This window comes from Ambystoma mexicanum, chromosome 2p, assembly GCF_040938575.1.
Source record: "Ambystoma mexicanum isolate Mex_15411 chromosome 2p, UKY_AmexF1_1, whole genome shotgun sequence".
Classification (NCBI taxonomy): Eukaryota; Metazoa; Chordata; class Amphibia; order Caudata; family Ambystomatidae; genus Ambystoma; species Ambystoma mexicanum.
Genome location: NC_090923.1, coordinates 1,025,436,409 through 1,025,460,895, shown reverse-complemented (window position 1 = coordinate 1,025,460,895; position 24,487 = coordinate 1,025,436,409). Strand labels below are relative to the sequence as shown.

Below are 24,487 nucleotides of genomic sequence, written 5' to 3'. Positions count from 1 at the left end.
TACGCAGTTATATGACAGAGACTCTATATCCCCCCAAGTCTACGAACATTAATTCCTGTGATCTTGTGCCTGACATCCTCGGATAGACACTGGACTTCTTTAGTCTGTTTCACCTTCCGGTGTTTGTTGTTTTTTTTGGCCCTCTGTGGGCTTTGGGCATCTCTGTGCTTTGTTTACCCTGTATACTCGTTGCTGGTACCTCACGTGCTACAGGCTTCTCTGACCCTTTTGCCTGGTCGATTTTGTTCACCCCGTCCTGGTTTATGCCCTCAATCTGCCCCTCATGGGCTACAGGCTTCTCTTGCTCCTTCGTTTGTTTGTTTTGTTTGGTTCACCCTGTCCTGGGGTATGCTCTCGATTAGCCCCTCACAGGCTACGGGCTTCTCTGGTCCCTTTGCTTGTTCGGTTTCGGTTACCTTGTCCTGGGGTATGCTTCCCTTTCAGTGGCAGCGCTCCAAGTGGTCTCATTCTGCTCGGAGCATTGGTGTCCATGCTCCAGGACTCCGGTACCTCTTGCCTTCAATGGTGGTGGGGCTTCCTGCCTCAGCAGCCCCTGTATGGCTTGAGGTTCCACCATTGATGAAGCTACAATGTTCTCTATGCTGTCTCAGGGATCCACCCACCACAGCATTGGCTTCGCACTTCACTCCTCTGCACGGCTCTGTGAGAGCCTGCATTTCTGGCTCTACTGCGGGTGGGCTTTCTCCTTTTGCTAGTCCATTGACCTTTAGGTTCCTCCCTGGAACAGAAAAATAATCTTGATTATGCTGACTTGCACAAGAAGGGGACGACAAATACAGGTGAGAAATCAAGCCTTCGCCCATTAAAGAGACCCTGTACATAATGTCCTTTCTCACTTCGCAAGTAAGTAATAAACATGTCATACATACGGGAAAAAGAAGTGGAGTGTTATCCTTCATTGCGCATTCGTTGTCCCCAGAGGGCGGTCACCCCCAGTGGGATACCGCTTGCCCTGTCCCCTAGCCATGGTGGCGCAGAGCGGGCTCATCACCCTAGTCCCAAATGGTGTGGTTCAGCCCTGGGGGAGAAGGAAAGAATTCTTCGGATTCATCACAGACCTCAGAAAAGGGAAAGAAACGTCAAACTTACTTGCAGGTTAAAGGCGCTAGTATTTTGTCTATGTGGGGTCATGGACAGGGGCAGCTAAATCGCAACTTGCACCTCTGGGCTGGCTACATCATTGGATTTTTCATTCATCTGATTTTCTGTGCCTCAAGTGCTTGGCTTTGGGGTCTTCCCTTGGTGTATGGTGATACAAGTTTACCCCTCCCATGTTTTCTCAGACACATTCTGCAAGCAGGAACACTGAGTGCTTGTCTCCATATCCAATCTGTCCAGTGTGTGAAATGAAGAGAACCTCCTCCATAAACTCAGATATGGGTTAATGATCCTTGTCATGAGGTCCTTTTTTATTTATATATCGAACAAGGTTATGCTGCAATCAAGTCTTCCTCTCCACCATATTTAACTAGTCTCTCACCACCTCAGTCGGGCCCATTATCACCTCAGTAGCTGCTACAGCTGTAATCTCTTCCTCCATTGGCCCGGTCCCTGCCTCTGGTCCCAGTTCGACCTCAAGAGACTCGGACAGATTCTAATATCGATCCAGTCCTCCGAGACATTGCCATGACAACAGCGAGCCTATGGAAAAAGACTAGGATGTGGCCTCCTCAGCCAAAGCATCCCATTAAAGGGTTTCTAGGGATTATGGAATACATGGAGATGCAGATTGTGGGCAGCGCTCCTCCCTGTTCCGCCCACTAACAGGAGATTAGATGCAAAGTTCTTCCTCCTTCCTTAAGCAAAGCTGTGCTTGTCATCTCACTCACCGGCTTAATCTACGGTAATCTCAGTGGCCTTGCAGCAGCGTTGGGGAGCGGTACTATGTTCATCCACTGGCAGGCTTTTTTTGCCATGATTTTTGCTGCTGATTTTCGGCTGAAAAAACCCAGAGTAAAATATGGGAGGGGTGGGTAAAGTTATAAGAGGTAGAGGGTGCGGGGAATGGGTAAAAAGAATTACTGGGAAGTGAGGTTGTGCCCCCCCCCATGTAAAAGAAAAGAAAAATGTATGCGTTTTGTTGGCCAAAAATCAGCAGCAAAAAACTCCATGAATAAAAACCTGCCAACGGAATGACATAGAACCTTGAAGAACCTCAACCTCTTCCTCTACAAGTTCTGGTGGTAAAGAAGCAAAAAGCTCCAGATGATTTGGGTAGGCAGGTCATATCAAACTGTTCCCTTGACCTCTGCAGGCCTTTCCCAGTGGCATTTTAGCAGCCTGTAGTTTGCATCTGTGCAAATAGCAGATTTCTCTTAATCTTTTCCAGAAGACAAGGTCAACCAGTTTCTTTTAGGTGCAGGGGAAGCCAGCCAGCCAGATGTCCCTGTCTGCTGCGCAAACAGGTTACCTGGCCACCCACTGAATTTACGAGACCAGGCTCCTGCACGACCAGTTACCCTTCCACTGCTTCTGGGCCTCCCAAACACTTAAGGGACTGTATCTGCAACCCTTCAGTCCCCTGACTCTCTGCACTTATGAGCCACCTCCGAGCAGCACTTGTGTTACTTGCACTCCCCCCCTCTCTGGCACTTCTCCCCCGCCGGACGCCCTCGCACTTGAGTGATCTGAATGACACAAGGCCTAGTAAGATTGTTGTTTTGTCCTCCTTTCCTGTCGTCCCTTCCTTGTCGCGCCTAGAAACACTTATAAATGACTTATCATTTTCTCACTCCAGAGATGATTCAAGCCATTGATGAATTGGTGACAATATTCTTAGATTTGGCAATGCTTCCACCTCCATTTTTTTTCTGAGGTTGCTGGGCTTGGTAGCCTTGTGTGTGAGGTTGTTCATGAGAAGCACACAGTTGCACTCCGCAGACAACTGGAAACCTAGCATGTATCCTTAATTCATGCTTATTTTTCTCCCCTCTCACTTTAAGCATGACCTATCGTGTTTGGCCTATGCACCCAACCTTTCACAGGTGATTTTGTTTGCACAGGAGGATCAAATAATCCCAATATCTGTGGGTGTGTCTATTCTGGGATGGGGAGGCGCTATGGGTTGAAAACAGATGCACGACCTCTGGAGCCCCTGAGGATCACATAGATTTGACTTCCCACCAGTTGGGACTATTCCATACCCTTGGACACCCGCCCCATTGCTTCAAACAGCTTTGCTGTATTTACTTTCAGAGAGAAACTGCACACATTTTTGTAGTTCCAGGAAGACTACAATTCCTGGCTTCCCCAGCCTACTTCAACACATCAGTGGCGCGTTAGCGCCGACGCATTTTGAAGAGGCCGATTGGCACTGCTTAGCGTCCGGGGAAGCTCCAGGAGCTAACGGGCCTTATTCCCAGGTACTTTTACTTTCCATCTTGTTACCACCTCCTCACTACTACGACTACATGAGGACCTGTACCTAGGATTACACGCTTGGACACGGCTCACATAGTTAAGTGCCCTCCCCTGCTTCCCGCAATTTTAACATGACCTGTAACCTGACGGGGTAGCCCCTTAAGCCACATGCCACTCTTCAATCTCTTTCTGCAGCTGACAAATCAGTTCAGCCTCTTCAGCATGGCCCTCTCCGCTTTCTTCTTCTTAACACGAAATCCCTTTTGCTTCGCAGAACCGAAATTGAGGACCTACTGTCCCATGAGGCACCTGATTTCTTGGTGATCACCGAATCTTGGCTCAATGATTCCATCCCATCGGAATCCACTTCGACATCCTCATCACAGTACAACCTATTTTGGGGGTGACCCAGCAGGGCAAAAATTGTGGGGGGTTGTGATCTTTTGCAATCAACTATTTGACTATCCTATGAGGCTCCTGATGACTGTGAATGTTTGATCATAATAGTTCAAATAAATGATAAGGTATCCCTGACCATTCGTGCGCCGTATCGTCCACCTAGGGCCAGGCCCTCGTTTGAGGAACAATTAATCTTAAATAAACTTACTAAAGCCAGCACCCCCGTCATCGTCCTTGGCGACTTCAACCTATGGGCCGAGGACGACTCTGACAAAATCGGCCTCCTCTCTACTTGCAGCAATTAGTATTACAGGGTACTCGCAGGCAGTGAGTAAACCAACTCATATTGCTGGACACACCATTGACTGGATCTTCTCACATGGTTTGACAGTGTCTGACATCACATTCTGAGCGTGCCCCTGGTCCGATCATTTCCTTGTCCTCCTCTGCTCACCCTCCTGCCCCTCCCATGAGGACTAATACTATTTCTAACTCAACTACGACCTCAGGAAACCTAAAAAAAAGTTAGTGCTGACAATCTACTGCCCATCCTTGACATCAAGCTTATCAGGCTTGAAAAATTCGACAAAGACTCTGATCTGGCTCCCTTTCTTGTGGGTACCCTGAACGAAGCAGACAATTCTCTTGCCCCACTTCAAGCCAGAATAATTCAACCAGCCTCCATTAAGAATTCCTGGTTTAACCAAGATATTCTGGATTGGAAACACTCCAAAAGGTTAGTGGAAAGGAATCGGTGCAAATCTCCGTCTCCACTTAAGCTGGCCTTGTACAACAAGCTGCACAACATCTTAAGGCAGGCATTATTGCTACTAAAACTACCACCTTCAATAACAGGATTTCTCAGGTCTAGCTCTTAAAGGGCTTTTCACAATCCTGAAAGAATTTGAAGGCAAGACAGTTGAGGGATTAACTCCTACTAAGGATTCAAAGTGGTGCCAAGCTATCCACAATAAATTTAAACAAAAAATCCTCAAATGCCAGGAAGCCGTCTGTGCTAGTAGGAAAGTCATCTCATCTACTGGGATGGACATTTCCACCCCTAAATCCACCCCAGCACTTAAAACCAATGAATTCACCTTTTCTCAATTTTCTGAGAGGGACGTCTCCCATATTATCAGCTCCCTGAAACCTACCATCTGTCTGGGAGACATCTGCCCCTCAAGGGTGTTCTCAGACTGCTTGGACTCGTTAGTCCTATGAGTCACCAAACTGGTGAATGTATGTTTTTCCGAAGGCCTAGCACCTCAGTTTCTGAAGGAAGCCTGGATCATGCCACTTCTAAAAAAAAAAAAAAAAGCAGTCTCGACCCTTTCAAAGTGTGGAATTATTGTCCCATCACAAACGTCACCTTCTTACTCAAAATGCTGGACCGAGCAGACTCTTTACAACTTCAGAGACATATTTAGGAAAATATTCTTGGTCCTCACCAGTCCGGCTTCAGAGCCAGACACGGGACAGAAACTGCCCTCCTTAATTTGAACTCCAACCTCACACTTATCGTAGATGATGGTCGCCCTGCTCATGCTGCTGGACCTCTCTGCGGCCTTTGACCTAGTGGATCATCCCCTCCTGGTCACAAGGCTGTGAGAGGTGGCATGATGCTCTGAGAGCCGCTGTTCGGTGGGTGGCATCTTTCGTGTGACCCCACAATGCCAGAGTTGCGGTAGGTGTTGCTGTATCTTCCCCTTAGGCAATCTCCTGTGGGGTGCCACAGGTGTCTTGCATCTCGCCGACTCTCTAACATTTATATCTTGCCTTTTGTGACTCTTCTCGAGGACCTGGGTGTGCAGTATGCCAACTATGCCAACGACACCCAGGTTGTCCTGAAGCTCTCGGGTATATATACGCAGGATACGGCAACCATCAATCTTGTCTGATGCTATCCAGGCTTGGATGGCAACCAACGCGTTGGGCTTGAGAACAAAACTGAGCTGATTGTGGCCTCGGAACCTCGTTGAAAAAGTTACCAGCATTTTCAAAGCTTTAACATAGCTGGTTCCATCATCCCTGTTGGGAAAAGTGTTAAGACCCTCTGGGTTATGCTCGATGTCGAGCTTACCATGAACCCTCAGCCAAATCCATCCATTTCTGACTGCTAGGAACATGTCCCTTTGGCATCAGCATTAGTTAACTCTCGCCTGGATTACTGTAATAGTCTGTTCCTGGGTACCAGGACAAACATTACAGCACTACAGGTGATCCAAAACGGAGCCGCCCGGGCTGTTAAGTCTCGAGGTAGACATGTTCACATCACTCATGTTAGGAAGGAGCTTGATTAGCTCCCCGTGAAACATTGTGTCACTCACAAGGTCCTGACATTGAGCCACAAATGCATGACCCTTCCTATCTCTGTAACGCACCAAGGTCTATCAACCCTGCCGCTTGCTACGATCAGCAGATCAGACTAGTCTCCAGCAATTTAAATTCAAACTGAAAGGGTTTGTGGTACCTCCTTCAATGTCCAGGCACCACTGGCTTGGGATGCTCTCCTTCCCGATCTGACAAAAATAACATCTCTGGCGGATTTCAAGAAAAAAATTGAGGCCCATCTCTTTAATCTTACATAACTGAATCCCTCTACTTTGTTCTTCTTCTGACTCCAGTTTTTTGTCTGTGCTTCTGACTCCAGTTGTTTGTCTGTACTTCTATGTGTGTCCTGAGACCTATGGGTGAGTGGCACGTTATAAAAAATAAATAAATAGACATTTTCTGGAGTTGAAGGAAATCTTCTAAGGCTTCAAGGCTTTTCTTCCTTCACTTTGTGGGAAGAGTTTTGATATTAACTAACAATTATATGGCAATGTTTTATATCAATAAGCAGGCACGAACAAGATCCTCCTTCTCTTTGCATAATGAGCTGGGCCTTGCGCCACTGGGCAATGCAGCAAGATGTTTATCTTACACCCGATCATCTTGCAGGGAAGATGAATGTGACTGCTAGCACTTTCAGCAGACTGGCTCACGCACCCAAATGGGAACTGCAACAGGATCTGACGGACCCAGTTTACCAGAAAAGGATGCGTTCCCTTTCATAGACAACTTTGCCAACAATTGCAACAGGAAATGCTCCCTGTATGCATCTGGGTACGGATAAGGACACTGTCTAGAGGATACATCCACCCTGCCTTTTATTCTGAAGTTGATTCATAAACTGTGCCACAGCAGGGGATTCAAGATGATTGGAACTGCTCCTTTTTGGTCACAGAGGTTTTGGTTCTCGTACCTCCTCAAGATGTTGGAGTGGTGTCACCAGTTTCTTCCTCTTAGAATGGACCCCTTCACTCAACAGGAAGGGAGAGTGCATCTATCCCCCTAGTCTCTGTCCTTGGCAGCCTGGTTCCAGAGGAATTAATTTATGGAGACCTGAGATTTTCCCAGGAGAACTTGCATGACCTTGAAACCACCACAACATTTTCCACTAAGTTGCAGTACACAAGTAAGTGGACCAGATTCTGTTACTGGTGTGTGAAGAGGGACATGAGCCATCTGCTAGCAAAACTGGATGATGTCCTAACCTTTATTACTCTGGTTAAATCTAGGTTGATTCGTATAGGACCTACCAATCGAAATGAGTGCCTACCTTTCCAGAGTCCTTAACTTTTCTCTCGCCAGTCCAGTCATGGAGACATTTTGCAAAACTGCTAAAGCACTTGCCACATGTCAGACCTCCAAATCCTCTTTGGGTTCTCAATTTGGTTTGTCAGTTTAAACAAGTCCTTTAAACCCATGGCCTGGGCAGACTTTAAGACTTGTTTCTTAAAAGTCGGTCTTCCTGTTAAGTCACCTCAGCCCAAGGGATCAGTATTTTTCATAAATACCAGGAGGTTCTGTACACTAGCCTTGACCTCATGCCTAAGCTTGTTTCAGACTTTCATGATAAGTTTTCTTTTCAAATCCTTCCTTGATGTTGCTAGAGCTCTCATGTTTTTTCTGGAAAGAAGAAATGTAACGAGCTCAGGACACCTGTTTGTCACTGAAAGTGGCCATTCACCTCGATCTATAGCAGTCAAGGCCACTATTGCAAGATGGGTTGGTCGACTGTATTCTAATGTGCTCCCAATGAAGTAGACTGCAGCCACCAAAGGCTCAATATGCACAATTTGTGAGAGCGAAGGCAGTCTTGTCACCTTACCAAAACATGTCCTGTTGGAATACATAGAAAAGGCTGCTAAGTGGTGATCAATGCCTACCCCCAACACCTTATACAGGGATTTCTATTTGGATGCCAGCTCGAGAGTATGTCTTCTTCAGGCAGCGGTCCAACACAACAACATTGATCGAAGGAGTTGCACTGCAGGTATATTTTCTGGCTATATCAAGCAAATGTTCCATGCCGTTATCACAAAGTTGTTAGTGCTTTGTAATCGCTCATAAAGGAATGTTAGTCACCCTAATGACTTATGTACTGCTAATCAATAGACCTTAATACGGCCCACCTACGGTCCCCCTGTATGTAGGACATACATGCGAAAAGGACATGCTCCAGTCACGTCATTGTGGGATGACTTATCCATAAGTATGGATTAAAGGGGACATTGGACTAGGGATACAGCAGTCACTACAATAACATTCCCTTACTTTTACTAGAACACACAATAGCTCTACCAGTGCACCTTATTCTGACTTTTATCTTCTGTCCTTGCTCTCATCCAGTGTACCAGTACTGATGCCCACACACAGTTTTGCCGTCCACTGCAATCACGTTGCTGCTCTGTGTTTCTAGCACTGTGACTTACAGAGCTCAGCCATCTGGACGTGCAGCACCCATATCCCTGCATTAAGACCCCTGCACACACCTTTAATGCATTGCAACTTTAGTGCTTGAGTCCACATACCTAATGTGACTTAATCGGGACAGAAAATGATGTCTGTCACTTGTGCAACCTGTAAGAGGGCATGGCCCCATCATTCTGCCAGAAATGTGGTGCCTGAGAAATTTAACTTTAGTCTCTTTGTGAATGAAAGCTGTCTCTGCAGTCTTACAGTGTGCTTATCTCTCCAATCAGCATTTCAAAAAATATTTTACCAAATATTTTATCTAATCTTTAAAATGAAAAAGTGCCCGCACAGAAAGCTTTCTAATTCATTTGCTTGCGATTTCAGTGCCCACCATTTTCCTGAGCAAGAAACCCAAAGAGAAAGATGTGGATTCAAGGAGTCAGGTGATCGAAGGAATCAGTCGCCTCATCTGCTCAGCCAAGCAACAACAAACTATGCTTAAAGGTGAGATGTAGAAAAGGGAAACATAAGCATATGATTGGGGATTTTATGAATCTGGAAGGATTTGGTGAGTAGTGTGTGCAAATAAAGTCCAGATCTAATAGACGCCGTCTCCTACAGGCACCTTCAAGGTGACTTCATCATCTTTGAAATATCATGCCAGGACAGACTGTTCCGGAACATCTTCCCAATGGCATTGGGTGGCCTTGTGCAGCTCCAGGATGACTGTCATGGCACCAGTATTAACTCTTTCTCTACATATAAGGAACTGTGTACGGTCTCTATCCTCATTGTCTCCACGTTTTTCTCATTCACAAACACTGAGCAATAGTAGACTGCTCACATTAAAATGATGAAAAGTAATTTAAAAACAGTGTCGATGTGAGATCTGTGGGAGCGGTTCCTGTCAATCAGAAAGAAAGTTACTGAAGGCAAGTAACTTTTCTACTAAAGGATACATCCCTCCCAAAGATTCCCCATCATTGAAACCCTGCCTAAGCCATAATTCGAGAATGGAGGAAAGAGTGTGAGCAACACAGTCTACACCAGAAAGGATTTAAGTACATGGCTCCCCAATCGTGCATCCTCTCTAGCTAGGGTATTCATCAACGACAAGGGCCAATATGACGCACTTCATCCCTGTATTTACTCTCTAATAGCTTGTGGACGGAGTAGGGCCTTGACTGCCTCTTCGTCAGACGTTCCTTGCACACCATATAACTGGTTAGAACCCAGTTCTCGGAGGGGCGGGGGGGGGTGCTGTTGAGCAGCCTGGAAAATGGCTGCCTAGCTCTGGAGCTCCGTGCCCAACCGTCGGTGCCACATCTACACCCAATCTGGCAGAAAATCGGAGCCCCACTGCCACATTAAGGCCGGCCTTCCGCCCCTACATGTGTGGCTGGGTTCGGACCCACTGCGGGCTGTGAGAGGATGCCGCGCGCTCATTGGGGTGCTGCACCCTGGAGACGCTCCCTACCACCTGAGAACATGTTCTGCCTGAAGCGGCGGCTATCTGCCCTGTGCCCGGCCGCCCTGCTGAGCCCACCCACCTCTACCCTCCCTAGCCCGCTGTGAACTACGGCCGAGCCCACCCGTGCTGAAGCGCACGTTATACCTGCAGCCTGGGGCCGGCGCCGCCTTGCGGGAGGAGACCCTCCCAGCCCCGTGGGGCCACCACCTCTCCTGCGCCGCGATGCCTTTATCCGGGAGCGGGGGGGGCAGCGTGTGGCTGGCGGCAGTGTTGTGACCTGGCGGAGCGATCCGGGGCGCGAGCTGCAACCTCCCGTCACTGCGTCTCTTGCTGGGACCCCACGCCCCCCCCGACATCTCCTCTCCATCCAGCATTGGAACCTAAACCATCGACACTGCAGGCGCTGGGGGTCTACCTACTGTGCTCTCTGTACCCCCGGCACTGGCCCGCACTGACGCTCGCTCCCCTCCCAGGCTGGCCCGACACTTCCTCCACCTATGCGCCTGGAGCCTAGACTGCACCGTGTGCCCGGCGGGCATTGATGCTTACCCCTGCAGTACCCCCATCTGCGCCTGCATTGCGGCATTGCCCCCTGTGAGGATTTGCGTGTCCTGGGCCTCAGAGCCACCCAAGACCCCCGCAACACCTACTGGCTTGTGGACTTGACTCGGAGGCTGCCCAGAAGATTGCAGGTGATCCTTGGAGGGACCTGTGGTGCGCCCTGTACCACCTTCTTGCTGCACACCCAGGGTCCCCGTAGTGGAGTGCCCCCCCCACATTTGTCTGGCTGATCAGCGTTGCGCAGGCCCCCACTAGTCTGCACCACCAGACCCTCAACACCCCCACCTCGGCCACCCTTGTCTATCCTCTTCATTCATCTCGCTCCTGCAACTCATCTCGTACCTACTACCTGGCAGATCTTCCAACCTCTACATTTGTCATGAACCGCCACTCGCGCCCCTTCTCGACTTCCTGGTCCATGATGCATCATACCACCGGGCGGTGTTCCTCTCAACATGGCTGCCCAATCAATCATGCTGCACTCCAGCGTTTACGTCGGTGCGATGGACTCCTACAAAAAGGACACGCCCCTGCGGGACCCCGCATCTCAACGCTCCTGTACTAGTTAGCGGCTAGTGTGCCTTGCGTTCCTTCCTCGTATCGCTTTTCCGATACTTCAGTCCTTCTCCCCTTCATTCCCGGACCCCGGAGCGGTTCCTCCTCTTCCAGGCTGCTTGCTCCTTCCTTCCTGGCTTCCCTTCCTTGCTCGTGCATAGACGCTGCTTGTTTAGCTTACGAGCAGCAATTTCCTTCCTGGTTCCGTGCTTATTTCTGAACGTAGTCTACCCTTGCTTCCCGGAAACCTGATCTCTTCCTCTGTCTCAATCCACCTTCCACGCTGGATGTAGCGGACCACCGGCCGTACCTGTTCAAGTCCAGGACTTCTCGGAAATCAGAGAAACCCACAAAGAAGAGAGCAGCGAAAGATAAACAGGTAGGATTGGGAGTTGAGTGTGACAACATTGGACTACTGAGCCTGGGGGCTGCTCCCCGAATCCCCCACATTGCGACCCAGCTACTTCGCTCTCTCCCTGTGCCCCTGCGCCCGATTCTATTGCTCGAAGCACCAGTACCTTCCGACACCGCAGCCAGCACCCACGACTGTTCAGTGACACAGTCGCAAAGAGAGAGCTTGCTCCTTCCAACTACACGGACCACATCTGTCCGCTTCGCCCTACACCATCATCCTCCCACAGCATGTCGAACAGGTCACATGGGGCCAAAAAGGTCAGAGCTATGGATAAATATACCAAATCGACACCTAGACCAGAGCAGGGAGGCTCCTCCTGGAACCACGACGACATAGACCCACCGTCAGACGCCCCACAGCCTGATCTAACGGTGATGATAGAGTCTATGGCAAAGAACTTTGCCACATTTCATGAGAAGCTCGACGACATTAACGGTAATGTGGCCTCTCTGAGAACTAAGCTGGACCAGCGTGGTACTGGGTTAACCGAGGCGGAAACAAGGATCGGGGCCAACGAGGACGGGGTGCTCGCCCTGCAGACCACAGTCACAGAACTGGTGCATGATATGAAACAAGTCAAGGCCAAGTGTGACGATTCAGAGTCTAGATCACGGAGGAACAATATCCGCATCGTGGGTGTTCCGGAGTCTGCTCTCAAAGGCAGGATGGAACTAGTGGTCGAAAACCTCCTCAAGGACCTCCTCGATAATCCTCAGCTTTCCCCGTTCTTCACAGTTAAGCGTGTGCACCGGGCGCTGGACCCCCGCCCTAAACCGGGCGACTTTCCCAGATCAATAATTGCTAAGATCCTTAGCTACAGAGATAGGGATCACATACTACGGCTAGCGCGAGACTGGAGTCGCAAATCATCAGAATCTTCTTGGATTTCTCTGTGGGGGTCCAGATGGAGCGTAGACAGTTTAATGGAGTGAAGAAGATGCTTAAGGAAAGGAAAATCGAATACGCAATGCTCTTCCCTACTCGCTTGAAATTTATCCAATCGCAACAAACTCTACTTTTTTACAGTTCCAGACGAAGCAATGAAATTCATCGAATCACAGATCCCGCTTGGGGAGCCTGCAGATGATCTAATGAACAATGACTAAGGCGACTGATACCTGCTACCAGTAGTGGGGCCTATTGGGTGAAACCATGATCACTGACAAAGGATCCTCCTCTCTCCTAATCCGGCATCATGGTTCACCAACTCAACCCGATATACTAGAGGGTGGGATTTCCCTGGCCTGAGGTGGACGTCACCCCGCTCCTCACTGTCACAACCACACTCAGATATGGGCCGCCTTCGCATCCCGACTCTCCTGCAGGCCCCCACTACCATTCATGTCACAATTACCATGTCTTCACCATTTGCCTGTTACAATGCATCACAATGTCTTTCTCGCATTCTAGTTATAAATCACAGCTGAATGAACTACGGTGGTCCTCGCACCAAACTATTCGCTAAGTAGAGTACACGGCAGCGGCGAACCCCGTTGCAGTTGCAATGTCTGTTTTGGCGTTTTGATATCAGTTGTGTCCCTCTTGGGCAAGTGGGCAGGCGCTGCCTAGTTGCGACAGCATGCTTGCGCTTACTACTTGGGTGGGCTTTACTACACTGCTAGTTGGGGGAGGGCAGTGAGGATGGGGGGGTTAAGTTGGGGGTTGTTACATTAAAAATGGCAGGAAAGCAGTGGCTGAGCCCTCGAAGAGGTGCGACAGTGCGGTAGAAGCAAATACACCACTGGAAGGTGGCGCTTCTCACTGTTGGGATGTTCCTCATGACCATTAAACTAATGACATTGAACGTCCGGGGGTTAAGCAACTTCACCAAAGCCCGTAGGATAACTGCATATGCCCAGAGACAGGGAATTAAAATACTTCTCCTTCAAGAAACACATGCCCTTGGGCACCTCGCAGAATCCCTCACACCGACTTGGGGCTCAAACAGGTTCTACACTAAGTATTACACCCAGTCCAGAGGAGTACTGACCCTGGTCCACAAGTCAGTGGAATTCTCACTGCGCACTAGCTACATAGACTCAGGGGGCAGATACGTAATCCTACACTGTCTTTTGGCCAACACAGAGTGTCTACTGGTGAACACATACTCCCCGAATATTGATGCCCCCAAATTCTTTGACGAGGTAAACACCCTACTCATGAAATACATCGGGGTCCCAATTATATGGGGGGGTGATATAAATTTGATCCTTAATAATGACCTAGACAGGTCGGGCACCGCTAGCAGAGCCATGTCCAGGGCTGCCAATTGCCTACGCACACATATGGACACACTGGGCCTACGTGATGCCTGGAGAGCACTCTACGCACACACAAGAGATTACACCTTTTACTCGTCTGTACAAGACAATCTATCTAGGATAGACTTGTTCCTCATATCGGCCGAATTAATGGGAAAGACCACAGACATACAGATACTGGCACGCACACTCTCAGACCACTCTCCAGTGATCCTACGGATCAAGCTGGAGCCTGGCCCACCTACTCACTCCGCCTGGCGCTTCAAATCCGAGGCACTGCGAGATAAAGGGGGTCATTCCGAGTTGGGCGGTAAGGGAAACCGGGCACCGGTAAGGAGACCGGCGCCGGTAATCCCTTACCGCCCAATTCTGAGGTCCCTTAGCAGGAACCGTTAAGGGCGTGTAGTCTGACCACACGTACTTTACGGGTCCCGCTAAGGGACCAGGGTGCTAATAACGGGCCTGCTATTCGCGGGCCTGTTATTGGCGCCTTCCCCATTCCCGTTGAGCCCTATTGGGGTTCAAATGGGAATGGGGAATGGTTGGTTGAATGGGGACTTACCGGGTCCTCCAGTGTCGGAATGACCCGGTAAGTCCCCATTCAACCAGACCGGAACCGGACCCAGTTTGGGAGGCAGCCATGGTGCTAGTAGCACCATGGCTACCGCCCAACTCGGAGTGATCCCCATAGTCTTTAAGGCTGAAATCCTGGCCAACATTAACACCTTTTTCGACTGCAACAAACGTCATAATACACTTGATGGGACCAGGTGGGAGGCATTGAAAGTTTTTATCAGAGGTATGTGCATCTCCAGGGAATCCTGGGTACTCAAGGACATAAAAAACAGCCTACAACACTCTGAAACCAAGCTTAAAGAACTGCAGCGGGAATATACCTCTGCACCTTCCCCAATCAAACTAGCACAGATACGTTCAGAGCTAGAAACCTTTGAATCCCATGCCCTTAGGGAGGTACAATACTATGCCCGTCCCCTGGCTGTGCGGAAGTACAGTGAGGGGGACAGACCGGGACGAACCTTGGGCAGGCTGGCCCGCATTGAAGGGGTTAAAACATGTATCGACAACATCAACATTCTTTAAAGCCCCCAGCTACTTCAACAAATAGCTTGGTTCTACATGCACCACATAGACAGCTTCAGTCCGAAAGGTAAGAACCTTTTGACTATTCCCAAGTACAAACTCAAGTCTGGGTTGGGAAGATCCTTTGTGGTGTTGGCAGCTCAGCTGTGGAACAACTTGCCAGACTCTTTCAGAATGGAAAGTAGCCATTCTGTGTTCAGAAAACCGCTTAAGACTCACCTATTCAGATAAGAAAGGAGTTCTTAGTCATCTAATGTAGTTCCTAAAACATATTCTTGAGGCTGATTTAGGTAGTAAATGTTTGTCTTGTCCAAGCGTCCTGATGCCCGTGGGCTACCAGCGCTATATAAGATAAAATACATACATACGTACATCAGGGATGTGAGCGGTGCCCAACACTGGTCGGACCAGCACATCCTGGAGACCTTTGCATACTTTTATGTGGCCCTGTTCGCCCCCCAGCGGGAGCACAATCTCCACGACATAAACCTACTACTTGACCAAATTCCCATGACATACATCTCTCGCGCCACCAGTCACCCTTGAAGAGATTACTGAGGTTATTTCTACCCTCCCGAAGGGCAGGGCTCCCGGCCCGGACGGTCTCGCCTCAGAATTTTATCAGGACCATGTTGCCATTTTGGCCCTGAGATTACACGAAGTCTGGACCGAATCGCTCTGTGTGGCTACTCTGCCCCAATCTCTTTGAGAAGCCCTTATAACCGTGCTCCCCAAGCCGGGTAAGCCCCTTGATGACTGTGGTTCCTACAGACCCTTTTCACTCATAAACACAGACACCAAAATATTCACCAAGGCAGTAGCAAACAGATTCCTCCCCATAATGTCGTACCTGGTCCACCCAGACCAAAACAGCTTCGTCCCCGGCCGGTCAACAGCCCTCAATATCCGTCGGCTTTTTAATGTCATGTCCAGAATCGATCCTAAAGCCAATGCAGTTGCGGTTACCCTGGATGACCAAAAGGCATTTGATATGGTGTCCTGACAATATATGTGGGCAGTGCTGCAGAAAATGGGAATCGGTCCACGCATGATATCCTATATCAAACTATTATATACAAACCCTGTGGCCAGAGTTCTGGTTAACTCCCTAACGTCGTCACCCTTCACGCTCCATCGGGGCACACGCCAGGGCTGCCCGTTCTCCCCTATATTATTTGCGCTAGCCATTGAGCCCATGGCTGATAGTGTCAGATAAACGCACCCGCAAGGGTATACGACTGCGTGACATGCCGGAAATTATATCACTATATGCCGACGATGTACTCCTTTACATCAGAGACCCTTCCGTACATTTAGACCTGATCTTCCGCGATATAACAAAAATTGGCACATTCTCGGGTTTTACCATAAACTACACCAAGTCCAAAATATTCCCACTAACTGCTGCAACCCCCCCAACTGGCATGTGAGTTCCCCCTTCGTTGGTCCCCTGGAGGCATCAGATATCTTGGGGTGCAGGTATCTCTGCTAAGATTCTGACTAGTGGCAACAATTACATTGCTACTGCGCACCTCGTGGAGTGCAAGATGTCAAGGTGGTGTAACCTCCAACTCTCCTTATCCGGCAAGCTCTCACTAATCAAAATGATAATAGTCCCCAAGCTTCTCTATATTTTTGCAAACGTCCCGATCTGGCTGGGGAAACAGTACTTCACGAACTTGCACTCCGTATGTGCCCAATTCCTATGGCACTCCGGTGCGATTCGCAAGAAGTGGCAACACATGACTTTACCCTACGAGAGAGGGGGCTTTAATGCCCCTGACCATACTCGATACTGGATTGCCGCACAAGCCCAACATGCCACGCACTGGTATATACACCTAGACCCTCCCCCCACATGAAACTTGAGAACCTTGCAAGCGAGGAGGTAAACATCATGTCCCTAATTCTCTATAGCTCATACCATACCGATGATCCGGCTGACCTCGTAGCCACTACAACCATGGCATGGAGACGACTGCCCCTGACCATACTCGATACTGGATTGCCGCACAAGCCCAACATGCCACGCACTGGTATATACACCTAGACCCTCCCCCCACATGAAACTTGAGAACCTTGCAAGCGAGGAGGTAAACATCATGTCCCTAATTCTCTATAGCTCATACCATACGATGCCCCGGCTGACCCGTAGCCACCACAACCATGGCATGGAGACGACTGCTGCACTCTTACCCCGAACATCACCCATACTACAAATGGTTGCCTATGTGGCACTTTCCGGGTCTCACCCCCACACACGTCAAACTCCTCATGCGACACTGGCTTGACCTAGGATATCGGGCGCTCTCTGATCTTTATCCCAAAGGGAAATTCATCACCCCGCAGACATGGCGACCTGGCCATTCGGGTTCAGCTCTGGAGCTGCTACAATACTTTAGACTAAGAGCGGCAGTTCGCGCCATGTGGCCCACTTACCCTGACGAGCCCCCTGACTCATCCGAGATTTGCTACATATCCAATTCGGCCGGCGGGAGGGGTATAATATCCTCCCTCTACAAAATGTTGATGGCAAAGTCGGTAGACGCACCCCAGAAACCACGGGACACATGGATTAATGAACTGGGTTTGGCAATTCCTGACGCCAGGTGGGGCAAAATATGCTTACACACACGCAAGGTCTCCCTCAATTCCAGATTCATATATATGCAATACAAGCTCCTCAACCGACTATACTACACGCCCCACAGGGTGGGGAAATTTGCACAGAACCAGTCCTGCGCTTGCCCGAGGTGCAGATCTAGTGAGGCTCACCACACCCACATGTTTTGGTCCTGCAGTGCACTTGACCCGTTCTGGGAAGCAGTAACTGAAGCTATCTGTTTGGGCTGTGGGATGGGGCTGGGGCGACGAAAGTGTCCAGGTTTCTGAACATTGGGGCCATGGTGACCAAAAAATGTATACTACAATGCTGGAAGCGACGATCCCCCCTGCTCCCCCCACCCCCATTTCGAGATGTGGCTGAATGAAGGCCCTTACCTGAACTCAAATGTGCCAGGAAGATTACATCAATTCCCTCCCCATGACCTCCCGCCCGAAAAATGTGTGGACAGATTTCTGTAGCTACTTGAACAGCAAAGATGATATCGAACTGCTCTCTTCCCCCCTGTCAGATGCATAGATTGAAGCATAACCTCGAATTTGGAAAAGTCTAATGGGCTGAAAATCCATCCCCCTCTGTACACCCCTGTACGTATCATGCATTGCTAATCCCAAACATGTGACATTTGCTGATTAACTGAGTTGTGTGCCTGCTACTCTTCCTTGCCAATAAAGAAAAGTGAAAATAAAATAATAGAAACCAGTTGTCACTTAATTTGTATAATATTGGCATCATTCATATATATATAAAAAAGGCAAAAGTTTTAAATCGTCATATGTGATTTACCATATATATATATTTTTTTTATTTCTTTTATAAAACATCGCAACTCCAACAGAATGTAGTTTGTGTTCAATTTAATTCATTAAAGCTCAACGTGTTTCGGTAGAAAATTCCCTTTGTCAGGAGCAATATATTCAATATAAGAATATACATAGAGAGTTATAGAATTCATCTTTGTATGCAGAAATGAAGCTCATGATCATTTAAGAGTTCACTTGAATAAATGTGTAAATAAAAAAAGTATACCTAACATTTGCAGTTATGAGGACTGGAGCTATAAAATAAGCACCAGTTATCAGAATTAAGGTCACAGTGAGACCATGTGTAAAGTAGGGAGTACCTTCATTTAAATCCACATGGAGACTCTCAGTAGTGCATGTGCCCAGTTAAATAGAAGGATTTGTGTCTGCAAAAATATAAATTACAATCAGGAAACCCTTCAAGTCTTCAACTATATGTGCTATCAAAGCTGAAAACGAAAGATTGATTACTTCAAATTACTTACTAGAGAATTTACATTCGAAGATACAGGAATCAGCAACACAGTGTTACTTTGGCTAAAATCCTTCATGGCAGAAAGAATGGAAACAACCTGGCTAACCCCCTTCAACTCAACACCTGTCACGACCCTCACCCAAAACCCCCTCTGGCAAACCCATTGGCCAGGTGGAGTCAGGACTCGGGCCTGTAGAGCCTGCCATCCTCTACAAAAGCCCTCATGGGGCCAGTCCTGGCGCCTATGGTGCCAGGCCCATACACCATGAACAACAATGTGCTTGGGAACTACTTTATTGTATTGTCAGCCAACATGGAGACATCCACATAGCTTGGTAGTGTTTTGGGTGTGACAGGCCTGGAACTACTTTCCCTGGTACTACTTTACCTGGGCTATATAAACCACACCCTGACTGCAGAACATGCTTTTTGTTACTTTGCAGCTTGCAATGTGACGCTCACCGTGTCCAGCTATTCCCTCGAACTTCGGAGAAGCAGAGCCTGCAAGGAGACAAATGGAACATCATTAGCAGCAGCATGTTACCTGCAGTCTTCATCTTTAAACACTCGCAGCTACTGAGAACAGCTTCCTCGAATCTGCATGCCTCCCGGACAGAACGACCTGAAAGAGGAAGATAGAGGCAACATTAAAGAAAGCAGTAGACATTTACAAATTACGAACTGCTCAAAAGGCTTACCTGGCTGGTCGCCTCTCGGCTGGCACCACTCCGGACATTCCACTCGGGCTGAAGAACACCGTGACCTACAAGGAAGGAAAACACAGGTTAGCAAAGGCAAGACTTTGCAGCGCTGCGCATAGCGCTTACTTACCGCATCATAGCGCTCTTAATGCGCCATCATTTACCAGCGGGGCTCAACCAAGCCAGTTTGCGGCGCTGAAGCTCCGGATACCTAAGGGAGAAAAAAAGAGACATTTTAAACAAATAAAGGTATGCAGGATAGCAATAAAACTAAAGAACAGCAATAAGACGTACCTGAACAATATCAAACGGGCCAGCGTCAGTGAAGTAACTGGACCGCACTCGCCCATGAAAGACCACGCACCCCTGCAAAGAAGGCAGGACAGAGAGCACACCTAATTCTACCACAAGGCAGAACCTTCCCCGCAGACCACATCAGGGTAAAGCTGAGAAGCATACCAGCGCTTAACCCAGCTGGGTGACGTCCCTGTGAATACCAGGTGAGCGTAACAACACCCCGCACTTGCGGAGTTCCACAAGGCTCATCCTTCTCACCACTGCTATTCAATATCTACATGACCCCTCATCAACCTCATCAAAAGGCACTGCCTCACCTGCTGCAGTTATGCGGACTACACACAAATCATCTACAAAATCAACTCTAGCTTAGAACAAAACCCAACCCATACCAACTGCCTCATAGAAATAAACCATTGGTTAATTACCAACTGCCTTAAACTCAACCTGGACAAAACAGAAATCATGGTCGCACCCGATGACCTGTTGAACCAACACCACATTCCATGGCATACTGAAACCAAACGGAACCATCCAAAGTGGTACAAAATCAAAGAATATTAATGGACAACGACTTAACACTCAAACCGCAAGACAACACAGTAGGAAATAAATTATTCTTCCACCTACACACAATCAAGCGGATACTCCCCCTTTCACATTTCCACATAAAACACTCTCCGTCATTTCTCTCGTCATGTCAAGAATAGACTACGCCAACAGCATCTATCTCAGAATGCCAGACTACCTAATCAAAAAACTACAACAAATACAGAATGCCGCGGCAAGACCACTCCTCAGACTAAGAGAGAACACAACACACTAACTCTAAGAACCCTAAATTGGCCCCTGATCAAAAAATACATTTTCTTCAAAATGCTCTGCATAATAGAAACAGCAATTCATGGCCAAGCAGCTGAACCCATATACCAAACCGAACACTAATTTCCAGCAACAAAGTTTTCCTCGAACCTAAACAGGACTCAAAGCGAAAATTTGTGGGCAGAGCGTTCTCCTGCATCGCGACAAAACTTTGGAACTCGCTCCCAAAGGAAATCGGTACAATAGAAGATCACCTAAAGGTCAGAAAACTGCTAAAAACATGTCTCTTCAACGCACCAAGCTAACCATGGAAATTCAACAAAGGAAAACTGTCAGGACATCATATTCGAAACACCAAAAATATCAGGAAATTGATTAACCAGTCCACCAAAAATCCCAATTGAACAGTATGAACCCGACAGAACAACATGTAACCATGGCACAAAAGGACACAGCCGAATCTCCTCCCCTACTGAAAACTGCTCTCGTACCTCTACTGCAGCAAAAAACCTAAAACAACCACAAACTGCTCAACAAGAATCTAAACCAATTATACACAAATCACCCATGCACACTCATGCACCAAACACCACATAATGTCTACAAACCAAAAACAAACCGGCACACAGTGATCGGTTTTTCCGAATTGCAGCTGCCAACAGCACATCAAAGCTCTCTTGTGCTTTTCCCTCTCAATCCCACTAACTTAAGCTCTCCCAGCCCGCTTTCCTTTACAGATCCGCCAGAGCGCCTGGAGACCATAAAAATGGCAGCAGTTTGTGGTATAAATCACAGTAACATAACATATGTTTTAACTGGATTCTGATGGATTCCTTTCTCCCATGGAGTCCTCGTGTGTGATATCTATCTCCCAGTGCAGCTGCTCTTTGGAAGCTTTTCTGCCACCAGGGAATGCATCTTGGCTCGGCGCGATGCCTCTACGTGCCCCACAGTGGATAAGACATCTGAGCTAGTTTTATTTTCCTGCATGCACTTCACACTTCAGGAACACCGCTTTGTAGGCATTCAGCATTTTGTACCATGCTGGATCTAGTAACTGCTTCAGTGTTTAAGTCTTGCACTGACTGCGGATGCCAGATGAACTTATAGGACCCCCACAGGATTTGTCTATACTGGCTGGGGGGAAGAACATGACACGCAGTACTGCAGGCCATGCCAGCCAATGCACCCTAAGGAGCCTCAGGAGTAGGCTGAAAAACGATTAACCTTTTTTTCAAGGAAAAAGGTTGTAGACCGACTCATTCCAGATCCCTCGGCACAGACCGTCATACTGAAGGACTTTTCGGGGTCCGCAAGGACAAACCGAACTAAAAGCATTCCAAGAGGTCATGCTCACCCGGCGATTCCTCCAACCATCATTCTTCCTTCTCGAAGGAGTGTCATCGATCAAGGGACTCCTTGGCGTAGAAGGTGCCACAGGGACCTTTCCCTACATAATCCTCCAGGAGGAGTGGGAGGCCTTCTGCCTTAAGATGCTAGACTTCTTTGCTAGAGCCCCAGTGCTGAAAGCTTCAGCCTTGGCTTTGTCTGGATCCACCCGCTCGGACGATATGGCTGAGACCCTACTAAGGTCTGCGACCATATGCCTGTGGCCCCTGCCACTGTCTCTACGTGCGAAGCCATGTCATTATACTGCACCCCTCCATCTTCCAATGTCAGTCTTCAGATGTCCTCCATGGGGCCTCCGGCTCGTGAGTATGATCCACTTCCTAGAGGTGTATTCATATCATAGTTGGAGTACAGATCTGAGGAAGGGCATGCCCATCCCCTTTGGCATTGACCCCTTATAGCCCAGAGAGGTCAGGAACTTCCCTGAGGAGTTCTATGGGAGAGTGGTGGATTGATGCACCTTGTCACAGATCTACAGCAGGCAAGTGGGCTGCAGATGTCTACAGAGTTGGACATGCTTCCTGCACCAACTTCAGGGAGACTTCAACCTGTGATGGCTGAGATGGTAGAGACCTTGGCTTATCTGCCCTTTCCAGACCCAAAGTGCAATTTGATTTGGTGGACATGTGTGCCAACAAGAATACAATGCCTCATTCTAAAAACTACTACAATTCAGAAAAGAAACTGAAAATCACTAAACACCATGGACCTCAGCACAAGACTAGACTCTACAAAACCACCAAGCACCATTTTAGAAACAGCCTACGTCGAAGTAAGAACTGAGATAGTCCAAAAATGGATTATGGAAACCCTACATGACATCACGCCATAAAAGCCTTTCGCCCCCACCTCAGAGCTCTGAAGAAAAGAAACTGGAAACTGGAACAAGAGTGGTGGAAAAATGACCAGCTGAAAAAATTGAAATACTCAGGACATATACGACTACATAAAACCAAAATCCTCAAAGCAAAAAAATGACTACATGCATCAACAGCCTAAGACTCTCGACAGCATGCAACACACCCACTCCCTTCCAGAAACTGCATGATGGGCTTGCAAACCACTTAAAAAACCTAAATCCAGCAAATTATCAAGAGTATGCCCATCAATGCAAATAACCCGACCAACCATGTAACTACAAACTAACCACAAGACAAAAACACTTCTCCAGCATGGGGTCTGCCATGGATTCACATGCTCTCTTTGTCAGGCCAGGAATCCTCAGTAAAAGAAAAAAACAGTTTCACTTTCATTTATAAACTGTCTTTCTCCTATAAACCAATCAATGAGCTCTGGGTCATACTGCCCCAGCCAATGACTTCCCTCTCCCTAAGCCCCTCCTCTAGCAGCCATCTTCAGATTCTTACCGCACATTCAAGTGTTGGGAGTCCTTGTGTTTCCCTTTTAGAGCTTTCTGCGCTTTTCTGGCTTTTTTGGCTAGGAAAACCCTATTTTTGGTAAAATCGAGCCTGTGCACTCCATAGTCTATACATCTGATTAACAGAGATCCATTTTTCGGCATCTTTCATCGCCCCTCAAGGGCAAAATCGTTTTGTGTTTTCTTCTTGGAAGTTTTCAGAAGGCCCTCAAGCCTACACGGTACCAGATCATGTCGGAGGAGAAGGAGGACGGGGTTTCCCTCTTCAAGCTCTGCACCAGCTGCGGTTTGCAGAATGTTTTCACGGACGACAAACATTCCCAGTGACTGTATTGTCTTCACCTGACGCACAAGGACGAAGATTGCGGGATCTGACGTAGCTTCTCCAAGCACACGATGAAGGATCGACACGTCCAGCTGCCGATGTGGCTCAATGCCCAGGGCCTCTACCCTGTGTGGTTTACAGGGGCATGCCGCATTCGGATCCAGCCAGCCAGAGCGGGCTTCTAAGTCCTTTGAGGGCGCTCTATGCGAGGGGGTTCAAGACAAACCTGAGCATTGCGAGTCCGCTTCCGTCTGGGTCGCTGCATAAGCGGGTCCCGCGACTGTCGGGGCACGTTCATCGTCTCCATCAGCCTCAATCGCCAGCCATCGCTCCAGCCCTTCGTCAAAGAGAAAGTCAGCTACCCCGGGGAAGCTGCGAGAGAAGCCGGAGAAGGCCAGGCAGGAAAAGGTGTCCAACCTGCCAGTTAAGGCCAGGGTGATCCTGATCGTCCTCATCGACCGAGATGTTTGCTGCTGCCCTATCAAAGGTGAAAGGGGCTAACCCGGTCTGGGGTACCCCAGTGGCGGTCAGGGTGGCTCTTCCTCACAGGCGGGAGGCTTCGGCCAAGCCAGTGGAGAAGACTCCGGAGGAGGATTCCAGACCTCAACCCGAAGAGCTCCAGGGCACGGATATTTCTTCGTCCGACGAGGAAGAGATAGTTTCTGTCCACACCATCTCGGAGGAGGGTGGTGACGAAGATGACGAGAACGTAGAGGAGATGCCCGCCAGAGGCGGCGACGACGACGATGATGACGTCGGCGGGGGTGAC

The 24,487-nt window shown here is 48.5% G+C and overlaps 1 protein-coding gene across 3 annotated transcripts in view; it reads left to right on the top strand.

Annotated features, from left to right (window-relative positions):
- Window positions 1-24,487, top strand: part of PACS1 (phosphofurin acidic cluster sorting protein 1) — a 2,791,059-nt gene that overhangs the window by 2,694,832 nt on the left and 71,740 nt on the right. For all 3 annotated transcript variants that reach the window (XM_069644890.1, XM_069644889.1, XM_069644887.1), the window contains one exon: window positions 8,905-9,024. In XM_069644890.1, coding sequence (XP_069500991.1) covers window positions 8,905-9,024 — 120 coding nt within the window. The remainder of the gene's footprint in view (window positions 1-8,904; window positions 9,025-24,487) is intronic.